This window comes from Geotrypetes seraphini, chromosome 1 (assembly GCF_902459505.1).
Source record: "Geotrypetes seraphini chromosome 1, aGeoSer1.1, whole genome shotgun sequence".
Lineage (NCBI taxonomy): Eukaryota > Metazoa > Chordata > Amphibia > Gymnophiona > Dermophiidae > Geotrypetes > Geotrypetes seraphini.
Window position 1 is genome coordinate 403,429,652 of NC_047084.1, and position 27,230 is coordinate 403,456,881.

General features: G+C 42.0%; 1 protein-coding gene across 1 annotated transcript in view; it reads left to right on the forward strand.

Annotated features, from left to right (window-relative positions):
* The window catches only part of LOC117347325 (dynein heavy chain 6, axonemal-like), a 2,502,256-nt gene that overhangs the window by 2,002,312 nt on the left and 472,714 nt on the right, over positions 1-27,230 (forward strand). Inside the window, 2 exon segments of the mRNA XM_033918113.1 lie at positions 9,155-9,222; positions 10,197-10,377. Of these exon segments, the coding sequence (XP_033774004.1) occupies positions 9,155-9,222; positions 10,197-10,377 (249 nt within the window).

The following is a 27,230-nucleotide window of genomic DNA, read 5'->3' on the forward strand; positions in this document are numbered from 1 at the left end:
CATTTCTATATTAGAATGTTCCAAGGTTCTTGATATATCATCGATTTTACCAGCCAAGTTTTTACCTCTTCTGATGTCTTTGAAGCAGCCTCTGATGTTTTGACTGCAGCTTTATCCAATTTCTGGAGCATTTGCCAAATTGCTGCCAGAGTCACCTCACTACTGGGGTTCTTCTCCCCAATGCTGACCTCCATCGGCACAAACTCGTCTGCCCCTGCTGCTTCCTCCACCGGAACTCCAGGCGCGTCCTTAGCAATACTGGCTGTTCCCGCCTCCAGGGCATTCGAGTTCGCCGGACAAGGAGGTGGCTCCGCTTGCAGTGGCGAAAGAGAGATCTCATGCCTCAGTGAGGTAAGGCCTTCTTTACCTTTTCCCAGCGCGGGGCTAAATTTGCCAGGTCCAATGCAGATACCGGGCAGTAACTGCTCAATCGTCTGCTGTCTAGAAGGTAGTACCGGCGTCGAGGAAGAAGGCGCCTTAACCAAACCTTTCCTTTTATGCGGCATATTTCTTGCTTTGGAAAAGAAAACGCTGACAACCACGAGAGCTCGATCTCAAAGCCCGGTCAGTGTCGCCATCTTGGCCACTCCCCCATATCCTTCATGATCTTATAAGTTTTTATCATGTCCCCTCTAAGTCTCCGCTTTTCCAGGGAAAAGAGCCCCAGCTTCTCTAGCCTTTCAGCATATGAAAGGTTTTCCATGCCTTTTATCATCCTTGTTGCTCTTCTCTGGACCCTCTTGAGTATTGCCATATCCTTCTTAAGGTATGGCGACCAGTATTGAACGCAGAACTCCAGATGCGGGCACACCATCGCCCGATACAGTGGCAGGATAACTTCTTTCATTCTGGTAGTGATACCTTTTTTGATAATGCCCAACATTCTATTCGCCCTCTTTGAGGCCGCTGCGCATTGTGCCGCCGGCTTCATTGTCCTATCCACTAAAACCTCCAAGTCCTTTTCCAATTTGCCTTCTCCCAGTACCATCCCCCCCATCGTGTAGTTATACATCGGGTTTCCTTTCCCTATGTGCAAGACTTTACATTTCTCCACATTGAAGCTCATCTGCCACTTGTCTGTCCACTCACTCAGTTTGTTCAGGTCCCTTTGTAGTTCTTTGCATTCCTCCACAGTTTTAACCCTACTGGAGAGTTTTGTGTTGTCCGCAAATTTTATAACTTCGCACTTCGTCCCTGACTCCAGGTCATTTATGGATATATTGAACAGCAGCGGTCCCAGTACTGACCCCTGCGGGACGCCACTCGTGTGACCCCTTTCCAGTCAGAGTAGTGTCCCTTTACTCCTACCCTGTTTCCTGTCTGCCAGCCAATTATTGATCCATCTGTGCACTTCCCCTTCCACCCCGTGGTTCCACAGTTTCCTTAGTAGGCGCTCATGGGGTACCTTGTCGAAGGCTTTTTGGAAGTCCTGATATATGATGTCTATGGGGTCACCTTTGTCTAATTGTTCACTTATCCCCTCAAAGAAGTGCAGTAGGTTCGTTTGGCATGATCTTCCTTTACAGAAACCATGCTGGCTTGTTCCAATCAGATTATTTCTTTCTATATGCTCATTGATACTGTCCTTGATCAATGATTCAGCCATCTTCCCCGGAACAGAAGTTAAGCTCACCAGTCTGTAGTTCCCCGTGTCGCCTCTTGATCCTTTTTTAAAGATAGGTGTAACATTCGCTATCCTCCAGTCCTCCGGAATTACCCCTGTTTTCAAGGATAGGTTGCAAATCTGCTGCAGCAATTCCGCCGTCTCGTCTCTGAGCTCTTTCAGTATTCTCGGGTGGATTCCATCTGGGCCTGGAGATTTGTCCGTTTTTAATCTAGCTATCTGTTTGAGTACGTCTTCGAGGCTTACCTCCATACATGATAATTTTCCCTCCTGATCCCCCTTGAAGATTTTTTCCGGTTCCGGCACGTTGGATGTGCCCTCCTTTGTGAAGCCTGACGAAAAGAACGTGTTTAGTCTGTCTGCCACCTCTTCTTCCTCCTTCACCACTCCCTTCCTGTCTCCCTCATCCAGAGGTCCCACCTCCTCCCTCGCTGGCTATATTATGGAGCACCTGGGTACATCACAATATACCTACTTACCTTTCTATACTATTATTTATGGAAGATTTGTCTAGACAATGTTTCTATAACCCAACTGTATTGTTAAGCACCTGGGCACATCACATACCTGAACAACTATGGCACTTTTGTGTTTCTCATTGAATGTTAAGGGATTTAATAATTCAATTAAGAGAACCAAAATATTAAATTATACTAATAAGTACCATCCGGATATTGTATTTTACCAAGAAACCCACCTGACAGCTTCTGAATCTTTAAAGATACATCCTAAGTGGGCTCACCCTCCTTTATTTTCGCCAGCTGCAAGTAAGAAGAATGGGGTTCTCACACTAATAATAAGAAGATCTGACATGCAGATACTTTCTCATACTACAGATATGATGGGTAGATGGATCAAAGTGGATCTGTCCATTGGCAACTCCAAGCTTACAGTCATAAATATTTATGCACTCAATATTGATGACCCATTATCTACTATAATAAAATGTTAAGCGCGCATGCGCACTCTTACCGCCATGTTCCCTGATCTGTAGTTCCGTGGTCGGCAGGAGTGCGCATGCACGCTTACCACGCATCTCTCTCTCGCAAACCCCAAGGAGATGTGTGGGCTTGCCAGCTCCGGATCCCTTACACTTCACGGACTGCTCAGCATACACAACTCCTGCACCGGGGAAGCGCACAGCTCATTCAGCCAGCGTGAGGAGGGGCTACCTGCATCTGCCTTGGGCTCCACATTGCCTCCTGTCACCGCAGCCGCTGCCTCGCGCTTAAGTAGTTCTCGGCGGTGAACTCGACCCGCAGGTCACCCTTTTGCGTGAGGAAATCGAGGTGCAGACGACACGCGCATGTTGAGCCCCAGCTGGTGCCAAAATGCCAGGTAGAAGAGACACTCATGCCAGCGCGAGCAGGTGGCTGAAGCCCACAGCCAGTCTGGGAGAAGATGTGCATGACCAGAGACGAGGCGCCCGCTGTCCCCGCAGGAAAGGTTCCTCGGCCTAGAACACAGCAGCCCGGCCCGCCAACAGACCACCACATGCCTGCATCAAAATCTTCAGTAAGACTGCTGGAAGGGGGCGGAGCTCCTCTTTTGAGTCTGTCCCGGCAGGGAGAAGGGGTACTACTAGACAGGGGGATCAGGTAAGGGGTGCTGCTGGACAGGGTGGGAGGTAATTCTAGCACCCATTAATGTAACGGGCTAAAAAACTAGTTTTTTCATACATTGGCGGATCTGTTAACATCGATACCTGAAATTCCATGTATATTAGGTGGAGACTTTAACCAAATATTGGATGCGAAGTTGGATAGGAAATCTCAAGCATCATATAAACAAACTAAAGCCTGGTCTAGTATACAAGATCTATTATCCATGACGAAATTGATAGACATATGGAGACTTTTACACCCAGGAGAAAGCACATTTACCTTTAATCTTCCTCCTCACTCCTTGTATTCCAGAATTGACTATTTTCTTACTAGCTATTCTCTGACTTCCAATTTGGAACATGCTAATATCCATCCAATCTCCATATCTGACCATGCATCTATTTTACTCACCTTCAAAGATATAGGTAGACCTAACCCTAAAGGTCTATGGCGCTTTAATTCATCTCTATGTTCAGATACATATTTTATTGAATCTAGCACCAAACATATAGTAGAATTCTTCACACTAAACTAAGTATCTGATACTTCCTGGCACACCGCATGGGACGCCTTTAAAGCCTATATAAGAGGCACTATAATTGCATATGTGGCTATGATGAATAGGGAAGCACAAATGAAAATAAAGGAATTGGAACACAAAATTCAGGAAACTGAAAGTCTTCATATAGCTAATTTAACTAACCCAGTGCTACAATCTACCCTTCATAAACTGAGATGTGAATATAATCTTGCTCTGAGCACCACAGCAGCCAAAAAAATATTTATGAAATCTGCATGTTATTATTCCACCATGAACAAATGTGGTCATCAGCTTGCTAACTATTTGAAACTCCGCTCAGAAAAAACAATGATTCCAGCTATAATGGATAATATAGGTCAAATAATGGTCAATCCTACAGACATCTGCTCGCAGTTTCATTCATTCTACAAAGAACTATATTCTTCTGAAGACCTGAACCCAGATCTATGTGAAGCCTTTTTACAACACTTGCCACATCCTGTTCTCGATGAAACAGAATCTATAAAATTATTGGAACCAATACTATCTTCACAAGTGGAGTCGGCAATTCTCTCTATGTCTAAACACAAATCACCAGGACCTGATGGATTAACTGTTGAATTTTACATCACTTTCATGTCTGTTCTTCTACCCACCCTGACACAATACTCTTCACATTTGATTGAAACAGGGGTGGCATATGGATCATTCATGGAAGCTCTGACAATTGCACTACTCAAACCAGATAAAGACCCTCTTCATGTTCAAAATTACAGACCACTCTCGTTGATTAATGTAGATGCTAAGATATGTGCTAAAATATTGGCGACTAGATTGAATACAGTTCTTCCACAGCTCATTCATACGGACCAAAATGGATTTGTGAAAGGCAGGCTATCCAATGACAATACTAGACTTTTTACACATGCTATCGCTCATGCTCAAGAATCTGCTACTAGCTATAGCCTTAGATGCAGAAAAGGCATTCAATCGAGTAGAATGGTCCTTTCTCTTCAGAGTGATGAGTTGGTTTGGCATTCCAGATGACTTCATTAAGATGATCAAAGTTTTATATTCCAACCCTACTACTAAGCTCCGAATAAATGGATTATTTTCTGCCTAATTTAAACCATCGAGAGGCACGAGACAAGGCTGCCTGCCCACTGTCACCTCTATTGTTCAATATAGCACTTGAACCCCCTGTAATTTAATGCCAAAAAATGTAAGGTGATGCATCTTGGCAGTGGGAATCCTTGAACTACATACACCCTAAATGGAGAAAACTTAACAAAAACTGAAGTAGAAAGGGACTTGGGAGTAATCATCTGTGAAGACATGAACGCTGCAAATCAGGTGGAGAAAGCCTCAAAAAATGCTAGACAAATGCTTGGCTGCATCAGAAGAAGCTTTATCAGCCGAAAACCCGAAGTTATAATGCCATTATACAGATCCATGGTGAGACCGCACCTGGAGTACTGTGTCCAGTTTTGGAGGCCACATTACCAAAAGGATGTGAAGAGAATTGAGTCAATTTAGAGAATGGCCACAAGGATGGTCTCAGGACTTAAAGATCTTTCATATGAAGATCGTCTGAGCAATCTGCACTTATACTCGCTCGAGGAGCGCAGAAAAGGGGGGACATGATAGAAACTTTCAAGTACATAACGGGCCGCATCGAGGAGGAGGAAGAAATTTTCACTCTTACGGGTCCCACGGTGACAAGAGGACATCCGCTAAAACTTAGGGGAGGAAGATTTCATGGGACACCAGGAAATACTTCTTTACCAAGAGGGTGATTGATAGATGGAATGGTCTTCCACGTCAGGTAGTCGAGGCTAGTAGCACGCTCGACTTCAAGAGATAATGGGACAAACATGGGGTCGCTACAGAGGTATGATAGGGGATAGTTTCTCGAGGGTGGAAGGGATCATGATTGGGCAGACTTGTTTGGCCGTCGGCCCTTTTCTGCCGTCATATTCTATGTTTCTATGATCTAATCCTGATATTATTGGTATACAAATTGATGATTTGTCTATTAAATTATCAGCTTATGCGGACAATGTTCTACTCTATTCAAATCTTTTTTTAAAATTTTTTTATTGATTTTTAATCAAAAACAGTATAATACAAATAAAAGAACAGTAGGTATTACATACATTACACTAATTTCTGTTCAGGTAACATAAATATCATTCAATAATTTCAGATTCTTGCATCTAATAATAACAGAATATTACCTAAGATATAATACAAAAGAAGAATAAAGTTACCCAAATATCTCTATCAATATTTACTCTCCTCCCTCCAACCCTGGATGTGTAAAGATGAATAAACCAAAAGAAAGATATGATGATGAAAATACATTATTATGTTTTTATAAATTTAGTCAATGGGCTCCAAATTTTATTGAATACCTTACTAAGTCCCCTACACTCTGCGTTAATTCGTTTATATCTATATGAAGTACACACATTCACCCACCAAAAAGTCTAATTTATTCTATCATGGTTCTTCCAATGACTTGTAATTAATTAAATGGCTGTACCTGTTAAGATCAAAAATAGATGACTTTTATATTTATCTAAAGTGGGTTTCACATGTAAAATTGTTCCACAAATTATAGCCTCGTATGATAATGGAACATTTGAATCTAGAACTAGATTTATTTGTCCCCAGATTGACTTCCAAAATATTAATATAAATGGACAAAAATATAACAGATGGTCCAAAGTCCCTATATCAATATGACAATGCCAGCATCTATTAGACTTAGAACTATCTATTCTATTTAATCGAACTGGGGTCCAGAAAATCCTATGTAACAAAAATAACCATGTTTGTCTCATAGATGCTGACGCTGAACTTTTCAATCTCCAAGTCCAAATTCGTGGCCAACGAGACACAGAAATATACTGTTTTATCTCGATGATCCAAATGTCTCTATTTTTTTGGCTTTTTATTTAAAAGTCCAGAAATCAATTTGTACCACTGAGCAGCCTAATGTTCTACTAAATCAGTTTGATAGCAAAGGATTTGTATGCTAAAATAAGTTTTTAAATTTTTCCATTCAGGGAACACACTCTTAATAGCCTGCTTCAACTACAACCACCTATATTGTTGATAATTTAAAATTCCAAATGACTATTGCAGTTGTGAAAAACCAAGCAGATTTCCATTAGACATAACGCCATCTAATGTCCGAATACTTGCCTGCATCCAATTCTTCCAAGCGATCCCAGCACTGCCTATTTGAATCTTGGAGTTTAACCATAAGGACTGCAAAGTAGATTTCATTATAGGAACATCTGTTAATTTATCAATAAATTTAATTGTTTTCCATGTGTCCAATAAAATCACATTGTCCTTTGCGTATCTAGGTATTTTAATACTTAATATGTGAGATAGTCTCATCAGGGACATGATTTTCCACTCAAGATATAATATAATGAAAATAAATGAAAGAAAGGTCACGGAGATGTGTGAGCAATGGAACCCTTTACATTTATCTTGGTGGGGGAGAGTTCAAACGGTCAAAATGATGATTTTACTCTGTTCAAATCTTGATTAAGTACCACATATCTTAAACACCATTCAAAGCTATTCTCCTATATCTGGATACGAACTCAATACTACAAAAATTAAGGTCATGCCTTTAAACAGTATCCCATGTGGAGATCTCATATCCCGGCTAGGACTTGGATACACATCAGATAAATTGAAGTACCTAGGAATCTTTTTTGCTCCCACTATAGAGGACACAAAAACTTATGCGGTGGACCATATCTTCTCAATAATAAAATCTGTCACTGCACAATAGTCTCTCTTGGTGGGGCCGCTTGGACTTTATCAAAATGGTATTGTCTCCTAAAATCACCAATATTTTATCGATGCTTCCTTTTCTTCTACCAGAATTAATGAACTCTTATCTCTGGAATCATAAAGTTCCTAGGATAGCTTAAAAAAAGAAATGTTCTAAGAACAATGGAGGCGTGAACTTCCCTAGTCGTGTATGACTACCATATAGCATTTCTGTGCAGACAAGGCTCCCAATGGATATTAGCTCCTAATTCTATCCATTTTCCGACCTGGTTGAAATTTGAACATAAAATCTATAACAAAGATTTTCTACAGCTCTTCTCCTTTATTTCCCCATCAATATTGAAGCAAACTAACCCAGTTTATTATCAATGGCATCAGCAATCAAAGAAATGGATGCTTTACTGGACATAAAATGGTCCGAAACCACATTATCTTCTATCTGGCTTAACCCACACGTATCTATTCAGGGCAAATATATAGAATGGAAGTCCTGGATCAAATCTGGTATACGGACTATCTCCCAATTATAACTTGATAAAGACTGGATTAAATTTGCGGCCTTATTTGATGAATACCATATCCCACCTACCCAATTTTATAGATGGATTCAGTTAAGACACTCTCTTCAAGCACTGCTAAGTAAAATCTCCAGCACACACGAGACCCCATCGTTGTTGACCTGCTGTAAAACTCTTAGATTGAAGAACGGCGAGGCCTCTGCCTGGTACAAACTACTCAAGAAATATAAATTTGTTTCTTCTTCAATGCTACATGCAGTCTGGGCTCAGGACACGTCCTCTTCATTCCCTAGTTCCCCATGGGAAACTATCTGGCTCAACTCCTTTAGTTCATTGCAATCAGCGACGAATAAACAATTAGTCCTCTTTCTATATCATAGAGCATATTGGACACCATAGAAGTTGTCCAGAACCTCCGTAAATAATTCCAACATATGTTGCTCCTGTTCAACTCAGATTGGTACCTTAGACCATATGCTTTTTCATTGTAATCTATTACAGCCTTATTGGTCTAAAATATGGTCTATTTGTACTATACTACCCATCACAGTACCCATTACTTATTCCATTGTTATCTTTGGTGGATTTGCACTGTCTCAGATGTTATCCAAATATGATGATAAACTGTTAAATGTTTCCTATTGATTGCCATCAAGATAATTCTTTCTCATTGGAAAGATTTTAACGCACTAAATTATAATGAGTGGTGGAACACTGTTTGTCTTTATGCAAAATATGAAAAAACTATAGCTATTAATATGAACAACCTTTCTACTTTTAATAAGACTTGGCAGAGTATTGGATTATTGTAATAATTCTCACACTTGACTTGTAATCATATAAGACATAATTGAAGAAGAAATATTATCTATTTTACTTTATTCAATATTTCTGAATACCATTAAGCATTTTCTATTACTGCAAGACTGAAAATGTTTTCTTGTTCCTTATTGTTTGATTTTCTGTATTTTGTTTATTGAAAATTCTAATAAACATTATTGAACATAAAAAAAAATTATTTGATCTGAAATGTAGAAATAAATTTATTTTCCATTCTTTTACTTCTTAGGTTTGTATTAAAGTTACTGTCATAAATTTTACTGTGACAAAATCAGGCCTGGAGGATCAGCTGCTGAGGTAAAACTCATTTTATATTTCATTTTTTTTCTGTTATTAGATTTTCTTTAATATATGGTTATCAAGCTAAGAAAGTTCCCTTTTTCTGGATAAAAAGGAAAAGATACAAACAATAATTAAGCCATATCTACCAAATGGCTCATTGTACCATGTGAAAAACCCATCAGGCCCAGCTCTTGGCACGTAGAATCTCAGAGAGAGGAAGAGATAATGGTTACTGTAGATGGGCAGACTAGATGGGCCATTTGGCCTTTATTTGCCATCATATTTCTATATGGAGTAAAAGGCAAGGAGAAAATAGGACAAGAAGGCAAGAAGAGAGAAAAGATTACAAGAAGTGAGTTGAGAAAGAAATAGTGTGGTCTGAGAAAAATGAATATGTATGGTGCATACAGGCTAGGTAGGGAAGAGTGACTATTAAAGACTGGCCAAGAAGCAGAGCGTGTAAGTGGTATGGATGGCCCAGGTTGGACTGGAAGGGAATATGACTGTGGTATAGATTTAAATAAGGCCTGGCCAGTTATGCCTGTGATCCTTCCATACTTTCTTTTTCTGTTACAGACAAGGTAATGTGTACCAAGTTAGCAAAACCAATCATTTAGAAAAATTGCTTCTATGATTCCACATCCATTGTGAGCAGGGGAGTGCCAGGTGGTAGCTTCTTAGTGTTTTTTATTTATTCAGGAAGTCCCCCACCGAAATATCAATGTCTAGAGATGCCACTGGGTGGATGCCTGTCTTTACAGTCAATTATTTGTGCCATTAGGTTATACTTTCAAAGAGCTACAACATAATCTGGCCACCTAAGTTTATTTTAGGTTAATTTTCAGCCTCAAAGTATTCTAAATATAACTATCTTAGCGAGACACTTTAACCACTCAAGAAGTTCCTTGAAAATTCATCAGTTAACTTTTTCAGTTGATGCAACTGATCATTATTGCTGAATCAATAAAATGTTCTAACTTTTTTTCTAGTGATGTTGTACGACTAGAAAGACCTGATTTGGAGGAACAAAGAAATCAACTTATTGTCCAAATCAACACTGATAAGAATCAGTTGAAAGCTATAGAAGACAGAATTCTAAAACTGTTGTTTACTTCAGAGGGTAATATTTTGGACAATGAAGAGCTCATCAATACACTTCAGGATTCCAAGGTTGGAGAAAAATGCATGATTAATTGAAAATAATAGTTAATTGGAATAATTAGATTTACAAATAAGTTAGGTAGTATACATTGTGCGCTTTTTGATTCTTTAGTATAAGCCAGTGTCTCGCAAACTCTCCAGAGCCATGGCACACTAAACTCGGGGCCGCAGCTGGAGGTCATCTGGAAATGCGCAGAGGCCCTTTAGACGGGGTCCTGAACCACCAGTGGGGGGAGAGGGTACTGGAAGAGGAGAGGCGCCAGCTGACTGCCTATAGGACATGCCTCTTGCCGCAAGACAGTGTGACGGGGCTAGGGGTAAGCCTAGCGCTGGCAACCCGGCTCCCACACCAGGCGCAAGTATTAGCGCTCTTTGAAGGGCCACTCTGGGATAAACACAGCAGAAAAAAAACTCCACAAATAATTGTCAGTTCCAAGTTTTATTCCCCAGTTTAAAGGCACTGGTTTTAAGGTAGCCACAACGGCTGACGAGGCTTGGAAAAGATTTATCCTAAACAAAAGTTCCCTTTTATAGCAAGTCCTTGCTTCATTCAAGAAAGAAAAAAAAAACCCCAAAATTATTTCCTTTTAAACAGGATTTCTTTTTCTCTTAGTTATGCTGCCAGGCTTTAACTGTTCTGGGCAGCCAATATCAGAGTGTAGCTGCACTCTCCTTAGGCTTGGAACAAATACTGTCTTGTGCCCTCTGTTGCTTCAGGAAGTTCTCCCCACCTGACCTCTTGATTCTAAATACCTCCACCACTCTCTTTATTTCAGGGCAGGTGCTGGGAACCACCCTTTGTTTTAATGGTCTAAGATTCCCCTCCCAAAAGTTCCCACTATCAGGGAGTCAGGTCACTGAATCCACTCAGGGCTTTATTACTCCTTTTAGGTTAGTGAGCATTACCCATCCCACACTCACTGTGCTTGGCTTGCATACAGGGATTCGGGTTTACTCTCTGCTACTAACCCATCCTCACATTCGTCCCTCAAACTCCTATTCATTATACAGTTCTTCTTAGGGCTAAAGCTTTGTTACAGAACAAACTTTCATTCCCTTCCCCCACACAGTACCTCACTGACTCATGTTGTAATCGGACAAATAGTCCATGGCTTCAGGGCTGCAGTCCATTTCATTTCTCTCAGAGATATCCCCTTCTACCTCCATGAGAGACTCCTCACTCTTAGGCTGGATACAGACTATCCTCTGAGGCAGCATTTGGCCAGCCCTCCTCCTGGAGCTTTTCCCTTTCCCTTAGCCTCTGCTTGGGAAACAAAGTTTTACTGGTCTGCCAGTGCTGTGGATCTGGGAGTTTCTTAGCAGAAGGCAGTAAGCCAGAGCTCCTAGCCTTCCCTTCCCTCCAAGTTCCTGATTGCTTGTGTGGGTTCTCAGCTGGCTGTGATTTATTCAGCTGGGTAACCTTCACTCCTGCTCTAGCCAGGTTCTGCCTGTCAGCTCCACCCCTTTCCTTAATCCTTACTGGGTCAGATTTCCTGACCAGAGGTTTAGCTAGAGAATTAACAGATGATTTATAAAAATGGATTATAGTGACTTGGGAACAGATATTCTGTTCTCTTCTGCCATTCATGTCACCCTAATTTGTAACACTTTTTGTAAATCGCATTGAAGTAAGATTTTGCGATCAAATCAAAATTTTATTAAACTTGAAACTTGATTCCTTCTCTGTTCTGCCCTGCCTGTCTGCTCTTAGCACTGGGAACAAAGTTAATGGGTAGCTTCCTTGGCTTAGGAATAGGCACAGTTGTTTTAGTGGCAGTGTTTAAAGCAGGTTTTAAACCAGTGGCAGGAGCTTCCCTGTCGCAACAGTCGGCCAGTGTCTCTCCTCTTCGCCGGCATCTCACAGCATGAATGTCACCTCGGCACACTAGTGTGCCGTAGCACACAGTTTGCAATATGCTGGTATAAGCTAAGGGAGTAATATTCAAAATGATTTGGCAAGGTAATTTTGGGTTTTAACTTGCTAAACATTATTTTTAACTTTGTGAGCTTATATAGCTAAAATTAATTACATATTTTGGCCACAAATATTGCAGGCCTAGGATATTCAGATATCTCTTTCTGCTTTCTAGAACCTGTGGTCAATGAGGCAGAACAATTATCTAGATATCTTTAACTAGCTATATATTCAGTTAACAGTGAATTATTTGGCCATTTCTTAAAAATTTGCCATTGAGAAACAGAATGAATCAACCATGCAAGTGGGTAATATCATCCAATGATGAAGAGACAGATTAGCTGTTTAAGAGCGCAGAATTAGCTTTAAAATATTTCTGAACATGTGCTTTGCCACCATTGATTCCTAAGCTGTTATTTTGAGTTTTTAAATTCTCCTTATCAGATAATGAGAAAGTTTGATTTCTCACCAACATGTGTTTCACTTTAATAATTCATGTTTTCCATCAGATTTTGATTACTTGTCTTCATATATCTTATTTGTGTTTAATTTTCTTAAAAACACAATTTGATTTCATCTAATGTCATTAGTTTTTGACATTTCCTCAAAAGAACCAGGATTCTAAAGTGCCCTGCCTGTAATAAAATGGGTCTTTCTTTCTTCAATAATATTTATTGAATAATTGTATTAACATTACAAAAGAACAGAAACAGCAGTTTCTTCTACAATCCACTCTATTCATGGACAAGTGGGTAGTCAATCCCATCTCATGAGATTTCTTAAAGGAAGCCTCATTTACATATTTTGATCCTCCCCTCTTGCCTCAGGACTGCCCTCTGACTTCCAGTTGTCTTCTTACAAGCAAAAGCCATTAAAGAATTGGCTAAAACACCTAAAACCTAAAGTGGTAAGTCTGATAAGACAATCATTCAATGGGAGGAAACAACATTTAAAGTGGTGGACATCAATATGAGCCCTTCGTGGATAACGAGAACCTCTGGCTCAGGCAAAATCTCAGAGGTGATCAGCACCAGACATCAGTCTAAATGAGAGTTGCCTCATACATCATATAGTCCATAATGAAATTAATCACCTGTGAAAAAAAAATAAAAATCACACTCCCAAATGAAAATACCAGACTTAACACTAAGGAAGAAGGAAAATAAAGACATACAAAAAACATATAATCCCTAAAGACTAAACCAATACAGAATATGTGAAATAAACTGTGTGAAAGGAAAAAAAGGGGGGGGGGGTGAATTGGTGAGATAATAAATTAATGAATTAATCAAATAACATATGTGATTGAAGAATTAATACATCAATCAAATAACACATATAAATTGATACATAACTATTGAATCTAACTGAATATAAGAAATATAAGTCAAAGTCGTGCAGTAAAAAACGCACGCAGGAAAATATCAAATCAAAACTCGTCACCACTCAATCAAAACTTATCACCATTCGACAGAGCTCCGTTTCGCGTCTTCGTCAGGAGCGGGATTACTAATAAATCAAAGGAGAAGGTGAAGGAGCCGACAGCAATTCCTGAACCAGTCAGTCAAAAATTATAGACAATCAAAGTTATACAGCGTGCTGAAATCAAAGACGTTGGAACTAAAAGACAAGGGGTTCTTCCATTTTGCTGTTTTGGTAAAAAGTATTGGCTATCTTTCAAGGGGTTCTTCCATTTTGCTGTTTTGGTAAATAGTATTGGCTATCTTTCAATGGGTTCTTCCATTTTGCTGTTCTTGCAAGCAAGACAGTAGGAGCTAGTCTTTTCTGCTCATGTTTATTTTTTCTCTTCATGCTACAGAGGATCCCCGAAGGGACAGCTCTGGCTGTAGGAGATCACAGACTTTACAGGTATAATCTGCTTCCAGTGCACCTTCTTGAACAGCCTGCATTCTGAGTTTGGGGCTCAGGAACCGTTCTCTTGGGAGTGTTGCTCACTCCAGGTTCATTCACTAGTGGGTTTGAGTGAAGGCTGTGTGGCTCCATGAAGGTCTTGAGGCAAAGGATTTCCCTGTAAGCTGAATCAGCCTCGATTTTGCAGCTCAATTTTGGAGGGTCTTCAAAATCAGTTTTCAGGGGGTTTGGAGATTAGTACTAGGTCCCCCTCCCCCCCCCCAATAAATCCTTAAATCACTATTTTTAAATTTTCGGTGTGTGTTTTCTGGGCCATTTTAGCGCTAAAATCGCTGCCACGGTGGCCATCCTGGATTTTCCCAATTTTAAATAAAAGCAAGCAAATGGTTCAGATAGACTTCTCAGGGCAAGATACTTAGGATTCATACCCAGGAACTTTGAAACCCAAGTTAACAGGAAAGTTGTTAAATTGTTGACTTCAGCACATTCTGGTAGCTCCAGGATCCTTATATTGTTGCATCTACTATGGTTAGCAAGATCATAGTGGGCCCGGTCGCTTCGAGACCCAAGAAGCATGTCTCAAAATTAAGGCAACACTCTTCCTTGAGGTCGTCTTCCTCGGAGTCCATAGCCACACCAATTGTACCAACTCCAGTGGTCTCAGTGCCGGCTTTGCAGAATATGTTGGAAACTATTCTGCATCAGGAGTTTGGTAACATGCTTTCCAAATTGACTCCCGCCTTGACTCTGCTTTCTGCAGTCCAGCTTGAGCACTCAGCAATATTACAAGGAGTCGAATCCATGAGAGTGCCTCGAGATCAATAAAGATCAATCTGCACACTCTATCCAAGGAGTTGAGTCCTTGAGAGTGCCTCAAGATCAATCTGCACACACTATCCAAGGAGTTGAGTCCTTGAGAGTGCCTCAAGATCAATCTGCACACTCTATCCAAGGAGTTGAGTTCTTAAGAGTGTCATGACCTTGATCTCCAACTTCCAATCCTACCTCTCATAAGGCATTGCCTTCTTCGAAGCCACAGGGCAAGGACTTCTCAACATTCGTCATCAAGGCTGAATTCGACTCGATCACTGCCATCCTGATTCAAGGCATAATTCCTCTTCACATCATTTCTCAAGACATTCATTGAGGCCCAGGTCTTCTTCTCAAGATAGACCTTGTATATCGAGACTCTTCGAGACCACCAACTCCTTTGGCAAGGAAATCTATTGTGGAGCCACAGCATTCTCGTCAGTCGAGATAATCTGCGAAGTTTTCTTTACCAGCTGGTTCTTCAAAACAAAAACGTTCTGCTTCTCCTATTCATTCCAGAAGAGGACGTTCATCTGCATCTTTGCCTATGGATTCAGATCTTCGGTATCAATACTCCAGAGAGGCTTCACCTTCTTTCTCTGCTGTAAAAGGTACCTCGAGGGACTTTCGTACACCTTCTCCTCAACGATGTCATCCCTCTTCTGGATCCAGTGTCCTTTACTAAGTTTCTATGCCAAATGAGTAAACATCTCAACATTCTTTGGAGTCTGATTCAAAATACTCTAAGGAGTATTTGAAAGAGCTGGGTATGCCTAATCCTCCTAGGGATTCTCTCAGATTACCCATGAATGGCATTCTTTCTCAGACTTTTAAAAGAAATCTGCATACCCCATATTCTATCCCTGCGGTGCCAGCAAAGCTAGAATCCCGTTACAAGATTGTTCATTGTAAAGGATTTGAGAAGTCTCAACTGTCTCATCACTCTCTTCTTGTGGAGTCTTCTTTGAAATGAACCAATCCTGCCAAAGTTTATGCCACAATCCCTCCTGGCTGAGAAGGAAGGACCATGGACAAATTCAGCCGATGGCTATATTAAAATTCTATGATGACAAATCAAATTTTAAACTATAATTTTGTCTTCACATTTTATCTGAAGCATTGGGTCAATGACATGCCTACTTTCTTCAAGTATCTACCTCAACATCGACTTCCAGAATTTCAACACATGCATCACACTCTGGGTCAACTTTGCTTGCATATGATTTAGGCTGCATATGATGCGTTTGAAATGTCCTCCAGGGTCACTGCATTCTCGGTGGCTATGCGCCATCTAGCCTGGCTCCGCACCATAGATATGGATCTGAATCTGCAAGATCAACTGGTCAACATCCCATGTCAGAGGAATGAATTGTTTGATGACTCTATTGAGGCAGCTACAAAGTGCTTGTCTGAGCATGAGAAATTGTTTGTTTCCATAGTTAGGCCAAAGCTGAAGCCTTCCATTGCTAAGAGTTATAGGCCTCCTCCATCTTATCAGAGGCTCTATCCTCAGAAGTCAGCACCTTATTCAAGACCACCTCCTAAGAAACAACAGCAACAGCGGCAGTGTAAACCTCAGGCTCCTGCTACACCCAAGTCCACTCAGCTTTTTTGACCATCTAACACACAGCATAACATCAATCTTTCTACCTCTGTCTTCCCCTCTTCCTATCGGAGGTCCAGCGTGTATGCGCTGAAATCCTCTTTTTAAAAGTAGTAGCCAGTGGCGCACTCGGGCCGGCAGGCAGGAGAGAGCTTTTCATGCTCCCGGCCGGCCCTGCACCGCTCATTGATAGGCTGCTGCAAGTTCTCGTGGGATTTGCTCCTGTGTGCCGGCCTGGGTGTGCCGCTGGCTACTACCTTTAAAAAGAGGATTTTGGCGCATATACGCTGGACCATCAGGGACCATCAGGGATCATGTTTTACATGATCTAAGTCAAAACGTCAAAGTTCCGTTGATCCTGGGCTATATAACTTTCAGTTATACATGCTGTACAACTAAATCTAAGCCAGCCCACGTCCTGCCCAACTCCCGCCCTCGACACTCCTCCCAAAACGCCCCATTTAGCTTTGGTCGTTCAGCGGCACTATGTAGGCCTAGGTCGTTTAGAAATATGTCCAAAACCCGTTTTTATTATTGGCACTTGGACATATTTGGGAAATGTTTATCCAAGTGCCGACTTAGGCCAGTTTTTGGATGTTTTTCTCTTTTGATTATGAGCCCCTTAGTATCTTTGCAAAAATCACAATTGGCGGGAGGGGTAAATTTTTCTAATTTTTACAGGTATCATCAAGCATTCATTTTGTGTCAAGGTATGTACTGGATCCTTCTTGAACTCATGGAGAATCTATCAGATTGGTTGATACTGGAAATTCATCTCTTGGCCCCATTACGTCTTAATCATATTTTAACTATCAAGCTTCCTCGAATATACAAGGACAATATTATTCTTCATTCCACCTGGAAGATATTAAAATACATAAATACCTTAACTTCTACTCCAATATAGCATTCTTCGTGTCAATTCCTATGGTTAAACTCCAAGATACAAATCAGCGAGTCTAAAATCCTCTGGAAACATTGGTTGCAGGCAGGCATATGTACTTTAGATGATGCAATTTCAAATGGGAAAATGGTAAAATTTTCTACAATTGCAACAATCATTTGAAAATCAAAGTCTCAAGGTTATAAATGGTTGCAGTTAAAACAGGCCATTCAGAAAGGGTTCCCTGATTGGCGCAACTTAAAAAATCAGTATAGCTTGCCGGGCCTATGTTTCCAAACAGATTTTCAAGGGCATAAGGACGCTAAGTGGTATGAATTAATATCTGAATATTTGGCAAAAAGACCTAAAACAAGTTTAAAAGACATTTGGACTATTGAAACAAAGCAGCATATTTCTGCTACACAATGGCCACAGATTTGGACTTGGAGAATGAGATGTACAGTGTCAGCATCTATGAGACAAACTTGGGGTTTTTTCTTGTTATATAGAATTTTTTGGACCCCAGTTTGTTTACAAAAGTTGGATAGTTCAAAGTCTAATAGATGCTGGCACTGTCATCTTGATGTAGGGACACTGCATCACGTGTTATTTTATTGTCTCTTGATACTCAATTTTTGGAAATCAATATGTGGAAAAATTAATATGATACTCGGTGTCTCTCTACCATTGTCCTATGATGTTGTTCTATTTGGGACATTGTTGAAAGCTAAAAGTCCAATAGACATTTATAAAAACAGACTTCTTATGATTATGACGGGGGTGGCCATGCAAATGATAACAAGAAATTGGAAGAACTGGGACAGATTAATTTTTTCCTTTTGGTGAGAAACACTCTGTTTGTATTACAGATATGAGAGAATGAATGCAGAACAATCAGGTAATAGTAAAAAGTTTAAAGAAATATGGGGTCCATTAGAGGCATTTGTTATACAAAAGATTGATTAACCTTTAATTTCCAGATGATTTCTACACACATCCAGAGAGGGTGGGAGGGAGGTTGGATGGGGGAGTAAAGTACTTTGTTTAATATCTGTTGAAGATAAGTGCTGTTATATAAGAACATAAGAAGTTGCCTCCACTGGGTCAGACCAGAGGTCCATCTCGCCCAGCGGTCCGCTTCCACGGTGGCCCATCAGGTCCGCGACCTGTGAAGTGGTTTCTGACCACTTCTATAACCTACCTCAAGTTCTATCTGTACCCCTCTATCCCCTTATCCTCCAGGAACCTATCCAAACCCTCCTTGAACCCCTGTACAGAGTTCTGGCCTATCACATCCTCCGGAAGCGCATTCCATGTGTCCACCACCCTCTGGGTAAAAAAGAACTTCCTAGCATTTGTTCTAAACCTGTCCCCTTTCAATTTCTCTGAGTGACCCCTAGTGCTTGTGGCTCCCCACAGTTTGAAGAATCTGTCCTTATTCACTTTCTCTATGCCCTTTAGGATTTTGAAGGTTTCTATCATGTCCCCTCTAAGTCTCCTCTTCTCCAGGGAGAACAGCCCCAGCATTTTTAACCTGTCAGTGTATGAAAAATTTTCCATACCTTTTATCAGTTTAGTCGCCCTCCTCTGCACTCCATCGAGTACCGCCATGTCCTTCTTGAGGTATGTCGCCCAGTATTGAACACAGTATTCCAGGTGCGGGCGCACCATTGCGCGATATAGCAGCATGATGACTTCCTTCTTCCTGGTTGTGATACCCCTTTTGATGATGCCCAGCATTCTGTTTGCTTTCTTTGAGGCTGTCGCACACTGCGCCGATGGTTTCAGTAATATGTCGACCATCACCCCCAGGTCCCTTTCAAGATTACTCACCCCTAGCAGTGTTCCTCCCATTTTGTAGCCGAACATTGGGTTCTTTTTCCCTACATGCATGACCTTACATTTCTGTACGTTAAAACTCATTTGCCACTTTTTTGCCCAGTCTTCCAGTCTCGTTAGGTCCCTTTGCAGGTCTTCACAGTCTTCTGTGTTTCTAACCCTGCTGCAGAGTTTGGTGTCATCAGCAAATTTGATAACCTCACATTTTGTCCCCGTCTCCAGATCGTTAATAAATATATTGAACAGTAGAGGTCCCAGCACCGACCCCTGTGGAACTCCGCTCGTGACCCATTGCCAGTCTGAGTATTGGCCTTTTACTCCAACCCTCTGTTTCCTGCCTGCCAACCAGTGTTTGATCCATCGGTAGATATCCCCTTGCACCCCGTGGTTCCACAGCTTTTTAAGTAGCCGTTCGTGAGGTACTTTGTCGAAGGCTTTTTGGAAGTCAAGGTAAATGATGTCTATGGATTCCCCCTTATCCATCTGGCTGTTTATTCCCTCAAAGAAGTACAGCAAGTTCGTGAGGCACGACCTTCCCTTGCAGAAGCCATGCTGGTTCGCCTTCAGTTGTCCATTGTTTTCTATGTGTTCGCAGATTGTGTCCTTTACCATTGCTTCCATCATCTTTCCCGGAACCGAGGTCAAGCTCACAGGCCTGTAGTTTCCCGGGTCACCCCTTGATCCTTTCTTAAAGATGGGTATGACATTTGCTATTTTCCAGTCCTCTGGGATCTCCCCAGTTTTTAGGGAGAGGTTACATATTTGGCGAAGTGTCTCTGCTATTTCGTTTCTCAGTTCTTTTAGTACCCTTGGGTGGATGCCGTCCGGGCCCGGTGATTTGTCGCTCTTTAGTCTGTCTATCTGTCTGAGGACATCCTCTTTACTTACCTCTAGTTGTATCAGCCTTTTGTCGTGTTCTCCGTTTATAATCACCTCGGGTTCTGGGATATTGGATGTGTCCTCTCTGGTGAAGACTGACGAGAAGAAATTGTTTAACCTGTCAGCTATCTCTTTTTCCTCCTTTATCGCTCCTTTCTTGTCTCCGTCGTCCAGTGGTCCCACTTCCTCTCTGGCTGGTTGTTTCCCTTTCACATACCTGAAGAAGGGTTTGAAGTTTCTTGCTTCTCCTGCCAGTCTTTCCTCATATTCTCTCTTTGCTTTCTTGACCTCTTGATGGCATTCTTTCTGGTGTCTTTTGTGCTCTTCCTGGTTTTCCTTTGTTGGTTCCTTTTTCCATTTCTTGAAGGATGATTTCTTGTCGCTTATCGCCTTTTTAACTGTAGTTGTTATCCATGCTGGGTTTCTAGTTCGATTTTTTTGCACCCTTTCCTAAACCTTGGGACATACAGGTCTTGTGCCTCGAGCACTGTGCCTTTAAGCAGTGTCCAGGCTTCCTTTACGCTCTTCACCTTCCCTGAGCTGTTGCTGAGCTTTTTTCCTACCATTTTCCTCATGTCCTTGTAGTTTCCTTTTCTGAAGTTGAGTGCTGTCGTTGTGGTTCTTTTCACCTTTGATGTTCCCATGTTTAATTTTGTACTGGATCATGTTGTGATCGCTGTTCCCTAATGGTGCTAGTACCACCACTTCCTTTGCGGGTCCCTCTAGCCCGTTGAGGATTAGGTCTAGAGTGGCCTCCCCTTGTGTTGGTTCCGTGACCAGCTGCTCCTTATCGTCTCTAGGAATTTAGTTTCTCTCGTGCAATTTGAGTGCCCAATGTCCCAGTCTATTCCCGGATAGTTGAAGTCCCCCATAACCACCACCCTTCCACTTTTGCACACCTGCCTCAATTCGGCCTCCAGGTCCAAGTCGTTTGCTTCTGGCTGTCCTGGTGGGCGATAGTACAGTCCCAATTTGATGTCAGCTCCTTCCCCTCCTGTTAGCTTAACCCATAGTGACTCCAGACTGTCTGCCCTTATTGTTGTTTCTGTTCTGGATGAAGGAATGGAGTCCTTTATATACAGTGCTATTCCTCCCCCCTTCTTGTGTGCCCTGTCCCTCCTGTAGAGTTTGTACCCTGGCAGGGCCACATCCCATTTGTTGTCCTCTGACCACCATGTCTCTGTGATTCCTATTATGTCTAGGTCCTTATTTCTGGTTATAACTTCTAGCTCCCCCATTTTAGTCCTTAGGCTCCTAGCATTTGTGTATAGGCAATTTAAGTCCCAGTTTGTTACCTTTTCTTTTGGATCTACTCTTAATTTGATGCTCCTGCTGGTCTCCTCACGGGCTGCCTCCTGTGGTGTGTCTATCCCGTCCTCTGCCCGCTTCTTTGTTCTTTGATAGCCCTCTAGTTTCGGCTGTTTTCTCCTTGTCTTACTCTTTAGCTCTAATTGCCTCTCGGGTCCCTGTACTGCATCTTTGGGTTTATGTCCAAAAAGTGTCCATTTTGTCTCTAGTCCACTATCGCCATTTCCTGTTTCAGTATCCTTGCTTGATACTGTGGTCCGATGTGTCGAGGTCAGATCGACTATCGGCTTTCCCCTTGTTATCAGTTTAAAGTCATGTCTATGCAGGTCTGGATGTTACATGCCAGCATCCTCGTCCCAGCCGTGCTCAAATGCAGTCTGTCTCTCCTGTAGAGCTTGTTTTTCCCCAGGAAGGTTGACCAGTTCCGTACCAAGAGGAAACCCTCCTCATCACACCATCGCTTCAGCCATCCATTTGTTGCTTGCAGCTCGGTCTGCCTCCTCGCATCTGCCCTTGGTACTGGCAGGATCTCTGAAAAGGCTATCTTCCCTGTCCTCAGCTTCATCTTCCTCTCCAGGATCTTAAACTGCTCGGTCAGTGTAGTCAGGTTGAAATTCCTTCTGCTGATGTCATTTGTTCCGACGTGGACTATCACTGCTGTTTCCTCTGACTCAGCTCCCTCCATGATTCTCTCGATTCTGTCGGAGATGTCCTTTGTCCTCGCCCCTGGGAGACATGTCACTAGGCGATCCGCTCTGCCTCCTGCTATGTGACTGTCCACCTCTCTCAGGATTGAGTCTCCCACCACGATAGCAGATTTCCCTCTCCTCAGCTTCCTCCTGGGTCTCAGGTCTGTGTCGATGATTGGGTCCTCCAATCCTTCCTTCTCCTGATTGGTTCCTCCGCAAGGTTCCTCTCCCTCAGCTCCTGGTGGGTCCTGGTGGCTCCTGGCGGGTCCTGTCCTCCATCCGTTTGCTCCCTTCTGAAGAGCGGGTGATCCTGTGTTTCTACCATCTTGCAGGCCTCCTCGATGAATCTTTCTAGCTCTCTGACCTGTTAGTTGATGTGGTTTTCTCTGGTGGTGTCCTCAGTTGGTTCAAATTCCCTTGGTTCCTCTATGGAGTGGAGTCCCTCTAGCTCCTGTACTTTGATCTGCAGTCTCCCGACCTCCTTCTTTAGGCTAGCCAGTTCCTGACATCGACTGCATATGTAGGCCTGCCTCCCGGAAGGGAGGTAGTCATACATGTGACAATCAATACAGTATACTAGAAAGCTTCGCTGGCCTTCTGCTGCCTCCATTATTTCTTCCTTGTGATTAAAGTTGGTGCGCTGGAGTGCGCCTGACGTGTAGCTAGGTGGAGAAGTAGAGAGAAGAAATAATGAGTATAGAAGAAAGGATAAAAATTTTTTTTTTTTTTTTAGAAGTTATATATATATATATATATATATATATATATATATATATTTTTTTTTTAGAAGTTATTTAAGAATAATCAAGGGGATAATCAAGAAGGGTATTACAACAAGAACGAAAGAAGTTATCCTGCCGCTGTACCGGGCAATGGTGCGTCCGCATCTTGAGTACTGCGTCCAGTATTGGTCACCATACCTTAAGAAGGATATGGTGTTACTCGAGAGAGTTCAGAGGAGAGCGACACGACTGATTAAGGGGATGGAAAGCCTTTCATACGCTGAGAGATTGGAGAAACTGGGTCTCTTTTCCCTGGAGAAGAGAAGACTTAGAGGGGATATGATAGAGACTTACAAGATCATGAAGGGCATAGAGAGAGTAGAGAGGGACAGATTCTTCAAACTTTCAGAACATAAAAAAACAAGAGGGCATTCGGAAAAGTTGAAAGGGGACAGATTCAAAACGAATGCTAGGAAGTTCTTCTTTACCCAACGTGTGGTGGACACCTGGAATGCGCTTCCAGAGGACGTTATAGGGCAGCGAACGGTACTGGGGTTTAAGAAAGGATTGGACAATTTCCTGCTGGAAAAGGGGATAGAGGGGTATAGATAAAAGATTACTGCACAGGTCCTGGACCTGATGGGCCGCCGCGTGAGCGGACTGCTGGGCGCGATGGACCTCAGGTCTGACCCAGCGGAGGCATTTCTTATGTTCTTATGTTCTTAGATTGAAGATTGAATTTGCTGCTGAGCAGCCTGGACTTCTGGCTCCTTCTCTCGGCTCCTTCGCGAAGGCGGCCCTCACTAAGGCGAGCGCCGAACGGCCGCACGCCGTTGGCTCGCCCCCTTTTAAGGGGGAGCCCGGGCTCCGAAGCGACCTCTGACGCGGTGGGGGTGGGCGGAGCTCTCTATCGCCGCTGCCCCAGTTAAGTTTCTGCCCCTCCTCGCTGGCTGTCTATCCCTGCTCTGCGTCCCGGCTTTCTCCCCTCAGCTCTCCGATCCTGCCTGCTTCTCCTGCAAGTAAGCAGAGAAAAAAGAAAAGGAAAGGTTTGAAAATGAATAAAGATTTACAAATGAAAAATAAAAAAATCTGCAGGCAAAGTCATGGCAACTGTCTTCTGGGATGATAAAGGACTTTTGCTTCTGGAGTTCATCCCACACAAGACAACCATAACCATGAAGAGTTACGCCACCACAATGATCATTTTGCGAGAGTCAATCAAGGAGAAAAGATGAGGAAAACATACCAGGTGTGCTGCTTCTTACGACAATGTGCTGATGCATATGTCTCGACAATCACAGGCTGCCATCCAAGAATGTCCTGGCACCCTCAGATTATTTCTTGTTCTGAGTTTTGAAGAAATCTCTCCATGGACAGTGGTTTTCAAGTGATGAAGATGTCAAGGAAGCTGTGATGTCCTGGTTTGAAGGTCAAACAGAAGGATACTTTTCAAAGGGGTTAATGTTATTGCAGGAAAAGTGGCTGAAATGTATGGAGCTATCAGGGAACTATATTGAAAAATAAAACAAAATTTTTTTGAAAACTTCTCTTTCCTACTGAGGTAGATAAATTATTGAACCCTCCTTGTAGGTACAGCGACTCGGAGGCTGCAGAGCTAAGAGATGTAAGCTGGAGTCTTCTACAGGGGACTCAGCACTGCCTAGTATGGCATTTTCTCTGGAATTTGTTTATTTGATGTGGAGAGCCTTTCATGACAGCCGACCTTTCATGGGGAAGTTTGTCAGTGCTTCTGACTGTGCTTGAGGGGGCAAGGACTCCCAGGGTGTGTCTTCATCTCTGGCTGTGGCTGTCCAGGATCAATGGGTCCTTTCAAAGGGAGATTCAGAAGATGAAGGGTCTTGCTTTCTCAGGGTGCGCTCTCCCTGTCAGAGGATGCAGAGTCACAGACAGGTACATGTATGTTATACCCCATGGTGGCCCTCGATCAAGGAAATGATTCCACAAGCCTCCATCTATTCAAACCCTTCATTTTATTGGATCTAAGTTCTGATTCCCTATGGGAGTTAAATTTGGACTCCCAGCAGATCCCCTCGGCTCCCTCCTCTATTATGAGTGGAGTGAAAGCCCAGTCTTCTGTTTCCCTGGCATCCTGATATCATTTTATTGGTCACAGAGCATTGGGTTGTTTCAGAAGGGATTATGGCTCAATTGTATCCAATGGCACAGGAGTATCAACAGCTGTTTGCTAAATCCAAGGTGGATTTCTTGGTGCTACAGGTTACCATGCGCACTTTCCTACCAAGTGATGGAGCCATGGTGCTAAAGGATATGCAGGATCTTAGAGAGGATGTGGTTCTCAAAAGACAGTTTGAGACTTTGGCCTTAGCAATCAAAGCGGCCACAGTGGCCACTTTTTGACCCATGCCTGTCATACCAGGCTGTAGAGTATTGAGCGAGTGAGCAACAGGCCCCATTATAACACAAGAACTGCCAAACCCTCACCTTGGTATACCAAAAACCTAAAACTAGAGAATTAAACATGCCACAAACTTGAAAGGCAATGGCAAAAAAGCCAGAATACAAACAGTCTGGAGAGGTGCAATCAATAAATACAAATTCAATATTGCTGAAGCCAACCCCCCCTTACATTCAGGAAATTGAAAACAAAAACTTTGCCATAAAAAAACTATTTTGCCTAATGCACACCATGACTACACCACCAGAATCAAGCCTATCCAACATTAATTCCAAACCAAGCACTCAGACACTAGCTGACTTCTTAAATAGACAAGACATTCACCATCATAACGCCAGTACCAACATCTCACCTAATGACAATGGACCCCCTGTACAACTGACCAAATCTGGAATGCCTTTGAATCTTTATCAACACAACTAAAAATGTTATCCACATTCTAGCTGCATTCTAGATTAATATCCCACTCGACTACTATCAAATGCCCCAGAAATTATTATAACTTGGCTAATCAAACTTCTAGAAGCACAAAGAAAAGAAGAATCCAACGTAGTCTGCAGTGAAACAAGCAGCAAGCAAAAAACAACATACAAACTGCAGATTATGTACAAGATGCAGGCGTTGTTTATTAAACCAATAAAAATGCAGTGAAATATACAACATTATTACCAACTAAGGGACCCGACACGGTCCGTGTTTCAGATAACACGCCTTCCTCACGGGTCCATGGTGGTTAAGGTATGAAAAGAATCGCAAAAAAGATATCAAACAAACGCCTATGTGAAACGAATGTTGAAAAGCATATTCTATAAAAGCTGCCAGGTATTTTTTGTTTTCCTCAAGAATCCCTATTTGCCCCAATACTATTCAACCTCTTCATGAGCTTTATAGCTTATATTCCATTAAAAAAAAAGAATGATTACTATTATGTGCAAAACTGTTTATTGGTCAAAAGCACAAAGAATGATTACTATTATATGCAGACAACATAGTCCTACTAATCCAAATCACAAACAATGCAAAATATGACATTTTTTTGATATATTAGTGATAGGAAGAAGTGCAAAAATGGCATTGTGAGACTCAAAGGTGAAGGCGAAGAATATCTAGAAGCTGATAAAGAAAAGGCCAAATTGCTTAACAAATATTTCTGTCTGTGTTCACGGCTGAAGCGCTGGGAATGGGACTGCAGAAGACAAACATGAAGAGGGATGGAGGAGTGGTAGACCTGATTGATTTTCAGAGTTGTGTTCATGAGTAGCTAGCTAAAATAAAAGTAGACAAAGTGATGAGGACGGATAGTGTACATCTGATGGTGCTGAAGGAACTTAAAAGTTCTGATGGCTATGCTGACTGACCTTTTCAATGAGTCTCTACAGTCAGGAGTGGTACTGGAGGACTGGAGAAGGGCAGATGTAGTCCCTCTCTACAAAAGAAGAAGTAAGGAAGAAGTAGGGAATTACAGGCCGGTAGGTCTGACTTCTGTGGTAAGCAAATTAAAGAACTTTTAAAACAGAGAATGGTAAAGTTTCTAGAATCCTGTGGATTAAAGAACCGGTGGCAACATGGATTCACAAGAGATAGGTCTTGTCAGACAAATCTGATCAATTGCTTTGACTGAGTATCCAGAGAATTCGATAGAGGGAGTGCACTAGATGTGGTGTATTTAGATTTTAGCAAAGCCTTTGACAGATGTCTAATTAATAAACTGAGTCTAAATAATAAACTGAGTGCCCTTGGGATGGGTCCCAAAGTAGCAGGCTGGGTCAAGAACTGGTTGAGTGGAAGGTGACAGAGGGTAGGGAATCAATGGAGATTGCTCTGAGGAAAGGGATGTTACCAAAGATATGCCTCAAGGTTCTGTTCTTGGGCCTGTTCTTTATAACAACATTTTTATAAACAATA